Raw genomic sequence first — 5,528 nt, 5'->3', positions numbered from 1 at the left:
AAACGGCAATGTCAGCCTCTGAAAGACAGTAGTGTGGCCGCAGACGAAAAGGCCACTTTGCACATCGAGGGAAAAGGGGCAGGTGCTTGATGCTGTGTCTAGAAGTGACTGACTTTTCGCTGCACGCCCAAACCAGCTGTACAGTTTAGGGCTTCACGTTAGCTAACCACTATCTAGCCCCACGGAGATGAGCTCACCACTAACGCCAAAGTGTTTTTCCTTTTCTGAATGTACAAGCGTAGTACCTTCTGAGTGGGAGGTGGACCTCCCAGCAGCGTCAGGGGAAGTGACTTGTGGGGATTTGGCATTGACCTTTGAGGCTTTGTACCTGCCTGGTAAATGGCCAAACGCAACCACCTGCTGAAAGATGATGTAGGCGTCAGTGCAGAACAGGAGAACAGCGATCAAAGCAAACACCCCGGCGGCGATGAGACCGCCCTTCCCGGTATGGTCCCACACAGTGACCATAGCATTGATGAGGTACAGGAGAGCACCGATGCTGGCCCGGAAAAGATTCAACCAGGCCCATTTGACTTTTTTGATCTGCTTGTCCTTCTCTGTCATGAAGATGTAGAAGAAGACCACCGACACGACCATCCCAAACATGGGCACAGCAGTGAAGCCGGATACCGTACGGGCCGACGCTGTATAGCAAACGATGATGATGGAGCTGATGAGTATTTCGGCAGCAATTATAGCCCCTTTTGGGGTCTTCACGTACTTCTGAAGCTTCTGAAGGTTTCCATTCACAATTCCTCTCATGGTATTTCCAATTTCGCTCTCTGGTTCCTCTAACGTTCCTCCTCCAGGGCTCACTCCGCTGGGCGCAGTTGTATCAGCCATTCTATAAAGACTAACTTCGAGTCGTCCAATATAGAACCTCAGCAGGGAAGGATTTATGACATCACTGATGATGGCACAATGTCTATGCATAAGTGACATCATCAGTTGGACATCGGTTCACTGGACATTTGGTCATTGTGACATCACATCATCAGTGATTTATGATATCGCTGATAATGTCATAAATCACTGATGATGTAAGAATGTCTATGCGTTAAGTGACATCATCAGTTAATATCAGTTCACTGGACATTCCAGTGTCAGTACCTCTGAGCCCCCAACTGCCAACATTAAGCCAAGGCCTCTTGTGGCTACTGGCAGCAAGCAGCCTGTCAACCCGGGGAACAAGCCCACTCCAAGAGCAAGCAGCGTCCCCACCCCAACGCCCACCGCTACCGTCATGCCCACCACACAGGTGGAGACGCAGGAAGCCATGCAGGCTACCGAAGGGTCGCTGGTGGACCATGTGACCGTCTATGGTTGTGCCAGCGGCTCTGTGCGCTCGACCAGTCCCAACGTCCAGAACACTTTAGCCAGCCCCATGCTGACTGTGCAGCAGACCCAGACTCAGGTCACCGCATTCGTCCAGCCAACACAGCAACAGAGCCAGCCAGTCCAAAATACCACGGTTTTGCGGTATTACGGACCATTTGTGTTTTTACAATAGCTGAAATATTCCCATACAGCCGACGTCGTCTTTTTAGATGGGGGGACAGTTTAGGGGGGTCCTTGCGTTCTCCTGCTTCAGCCATTATCACACACGGTTGTAAACACAGTCAGGGACAGCTCCTCTCTGCTGTGTTCTAGTCTAGGTAGGCATGCAGCCAGGGGGAGGGGCCACGTAAGCTGCACTCTGCAAGCGACCTGGGCACGTTGTTTTGGGGAAACAGCTGATACTGTGGGGAAGGTATGACGGCAAATCTTAGTGGTTTTGATACCGTGACTTTTTCAAACCGCGGTATACCTTCAAACGGTATACCGCTGCATCCCTGGTAAGGAGCCACCCCCCCCCCCCCCCCCCCCGCCCTGTGGTGATGGTAGCACCCAGCTCACAGGTGGAGAGGCCTTCCACCTCAGTTGTGTTTGGGACTGTTTCAGCAACACCAGGATCTCCTCTATGTCCATGAGCCCTCGTGTGGACAGCACCACAACCACCACGACAATCTGGGAACCCAGAGTCGATTTTTATTTGAAAAATAATTGTCCGCGACAGTTTCGGCTATTCTTCGTTAATAACGTTAACGCAAAAACACACTGCATAGAAGACGTCAACTCGTCTCACAACAACAGTGGAAAATGACTGGAGGGTCGTGGCGCAAGTTGCTATTCAGACTGTAAACAGTGGAGCACGGGAAAAGGAAGTGACGGTGGCAGGAGAGGAGCGCTGTACAGGAAGCTGGGAAAAAAGGTAGGGTTGTTGTCCCAGAGTCTATTTTTTATATAAAAATAGACTCTGGGTTCCCAGATTGCCACCATGATGACCGTGATGTGGTCGTGAGCAGAAGCTGTAAGCTGCCAGACGCACTGAAGATGTCCCCCTCTTCTTGTTGGGGAGGGGTTGTCAAGGGGACACATGAACTGTACAAGGTGTTAAATACAGTGTGTGTGTGTGTGTGTGTGTGTGTGTGTGTGTGTGTGTGTGTGTGTGTGTGTGTGTGTGTGTGTGTGTGATTTACATATACAAAATAAGATGTTTCTAATGTTATTGTAGGTACTACTTCCCTTGTAAACGCTGGCTAGCTATTGATGAGGATGATGGACAGATTGCCAGGGAGCTGGTTCCAGTAGACGAGGCCTTCATGAAGAAGGGCGATGATGATGAGGAAGACTCTGAAGCCACACTGGGTCTGGAGCAGAAAGGTGCTGCTGCTGCACTGTGTATTGTTTTTGACTTGGTCTCATTGTCAGACACATTTTGAATATATTTCCCCCACTATGAAGAAAGGTGGAAGATTGATCTTGACCCAATCAACCTCTGAAAAGGATGTGTGACTCATTAATTAATTAATTAATAATGGCAATGCTTAATCCCAAGTTTGTGCATTGATTAATTCAGTGAATTTCATTCTGATTTGTTCTCATGACAGCCATGTCAACAACATACACAATGAGGATCAAAACCGGTGACAAGAAATACGCTGGAACGGATGCCAATGTGTTTACCATCCTGTACGGCACCAAGGACGACACAGGTAATAATGTAAACACTCCAATAACCAAGTTATTTACAATAAAAACCAACAAGAATACAAAGTCAGAGACTAGCAAAAATAGAACAATATAAACAGTAAAACAAGGCAGTGACAGGATCAGAAAAAATCTGTTCATGAAGGAATACCGAAAAGGTGAGTTTTTAGTCTTTTTCGAAAGATGGGTAGAGTTTCGGCCGTCCTGACCGAGGGAGGGAGTTCGTTCCACCATTTCGGTGCCAGGGATGAAAAAAGTCTTGAACGGGACGAGCGATTATTGAGTACATGTAATGGTGGAGGGGCGAGGCGTCCAGCACTAGTAGAGGGGCGGAGGGAGCGGTGTGAGGGCTGGAATCTGACCATAGATTGTAAGTACGGAGGGGCTGTCTGGTGTACTGCTCTGTAGGCTAGAACTAGTGTTTTGAAATTGATACGTGAAGAAATGGGAAGCCAATGGAGGTCATGGAAGAGGGGGGTGACGTGGGAAAATTTGGGTTGATTGAACACCAGACGAGCTGCAGCATTCTGGATAAGCTGGAGTGGTTGAATAGCAGAGGTAGGTAAGCCAGCTAGAAGGGCATTGCAGTAGTCCAGCCTCGATATGACCAGTGACTGGACCAGGAGTTGTGTTGCTTCTCTTGTGAGGAATGGACGGATTTTGCGGATGTTATATAGGGAGAACCTACAGGAGCGTGCTGTTGCAGAAATGTGGGCTGAGAAGGAGAGCTGGTTGTCCATGATCACACCAAGGTTCTTAGCAGTTTTGGAGGGTAGTACAATGGTGTTATCTATGGAAATGAAAAATGAAATGATGTCATCAAATGTCATCAAATGATGTCATAATTTGTCATCAATGTCATCAAATGATGACTCATTGTGTCATGCATGCATCTACTGTATACAGGTGTCATCAACATGAAAGCTTCAAAGAGTCATAAGAATAAGTTTGAGCGGGGGATGATCGATGAGTTCATTGTGGAAGCCGTGGATATCGGACCACTGAAGAAGTTGCGTATTGGACACGACAACAACGGTACATAAGATTCACTTTCTACTACGCATGTAGCACTTTGACATTCACTGTGCAGGAAGAGTGCAGTACAAATCAAATGCATGATGATGATATTATTATTATAAGGGCTAAAAACGTAAAATATCGCTGTTATAGCGCCTGTTTTGTTTCTGAGTAGTGGGTGACTGACATTACCAACCTAATCGACACACACGAACCCATTCACACTCACAAATACTCTGAGAGTTTGTGTCAATGTTCCAGGAGGAGGCTCGGCAGGCTGGTTCCTTGACTGGGTGGAGATCGATGCTCCGTCTCTGGGCCAGAAGTTACGCTTCCCCTGTGGTCGCTGGCTGGATAAAGGAGAGGATGATGGAGCCATTGTCAGGGATCTGTTCCCCAATGCTCTTCAGACAGAGTTCTACACACCATGTAGGCCTAAAGCACTGCTGACAAAGCCCTTCCAGCTGTGAAGCATGTTATATCAAACGTTCTACGTACACACTTACAGATGTTGGAGATATTGATCATTTGAAGCACATAAAGGCGTGTGTTTTGTGTTTATGTTGTAGTTGTGTTTTGTGTTTATGTTGTAGTTGTGCCGTACGAGATCAAAATCTTTACGAGCGATGTGTTTGGAGCGGGCACAGACGCAGATGTCTTCATGGTCCTGTACGGGCGAGATGCAGTCTGCACCCAGCAGAAGTGTCTGTGTGTCAACAAGAGGGAGAGGAAGATGTACTTCGAGAGAGGAGCGGAGGACATTATTATTGTTGAGGTACACAGTACACATTGTGTAGTTTGAAATGATGATTAGAGTGGGGGAGAGATTAACCTATGTACATATAAACACACAAACCTATTCACCTTATGTTCAGACCTTACAGTGGGCCAAATTCTTCCGGGTCCTGTTAACACATTGACTGCCAGACGTTTTTTTTTGCTGTAGGTAGCTTCTGCCAAGCCGTTTTTTGAGGATTATGGCTCATTTTATAAGAGCCGAGGATTCGTTTCAGCTTGGAGTTTGTGAACATACAATATCTCAAAAGTACTAATAGAATGTGTACTTTCTCTGTCTAAAAGAGTTAGTTTGTAGAGTTAGTAGTTATGTAAGCATTAGCAGTTGAATACAGCATGGTTTTAGCGTGAAAAAGAATATTCAGAGATAAACGGCTTTTTGTGAAATTGGATGGAACTGTCACTTTAACCATTCATTTTTGGCTCTCTCTCTCTCTCTCTCCCTCCCCCTCTCGCTCTCTCTCTCTCTCTCCCTCCCTCTCTCTCTCTCTCTCTCTCTCTCTCTCTCCCTCCCTCTCGAGTTGCTTCAACTCCGCCCTCCGTGGGCGGACAAGCTTGTCACCAGTCAGTGCTTTGCTGCTCTCCTGTGCCTGTCTGGCCTGTCTGCACGGCCGCTGTTTGAGGAAGTCGGGATGGACTCGCTTGTTTGGAGTTTTGGTTGAGAGAAGCTTTTGCGATTCTGGTCA

General features: G+C 47.3%; 2 protein-coding genes across 2 annotated transcripts in view; one reads left to right on the top strand and one right to left on the bottom strand.

The window, feature by feature from the left end:
- LOC310797385 (adenylate cyclase type 1-like) overlaps window positions 1-843 on the bottom strand; it is a gene marked incomplete at both ends in the record, with an annotated part of 47,230 nt that extends 46,387 nt beyond the window's left edge. Inside the window, one exon of the mRNA XM_083659754.1 lies at window positions 246-843. Within this exon, the coding sequence (XP_083515880.1) occupies window positions 246-843 (598 nt within the window). The remainder of the gene's footprint in view (window positions 1-245) is intronic.
- Window positions 844-1,243: 400 nt separating this feature from the next.
- LOC310797384 (lipoxygenase homology domain-containing protein 1-like) overlaps window positions 1,244-5,528 on the top strand; it is a gene marked incomplete at both ends in the record, with an annotated part of 17,650 nt that continues 13,365 nt past the window's right edge. Inside the window, 6 exons of the mRNA XM_083659753.1 lie at window positions 1,244-1,479; window positions 2,555-2,703; window positions 2,931-3,035; window positions 3,937-4,065; window positions 4,309-4,476; window positions 4,641-4,822. Coding sequence (XP_083515879.1) covers window positions 1,244-1,479; window positions 2,555-2,703; window positions 2,931-3,035; window positions 3,937-4,065; window positions 4,309-4,476; window positions 4,641-4,822 — 969 coding nt within the window. The remainder of the gene's footprint in view (window positions 1,480-2,554; window positions 2,704-2,930; window positions 3,036-3,936; window positions 4,066-4,308; window positions 4,477-4,640; window positions 4,823-5,528) is intronic.

This window comes from Poromitra crassiceps (assembly GCF_964638095.1).
Source record: "Poromitra crassiceps genome assembly, chromosome: 23".
NCBI classification, from domain to species: domain Eukaryota; kingdom Metazoa; phylum Chordata; class Actinopteri; order Beryciformes; family Melamphaidae; genus Poromitra; species Poromitra crassiceps.
Note: the sequence above shows the minus strand (reverse complement) of the source record. Positions and strands in the feature narration are given on the sequence as shown.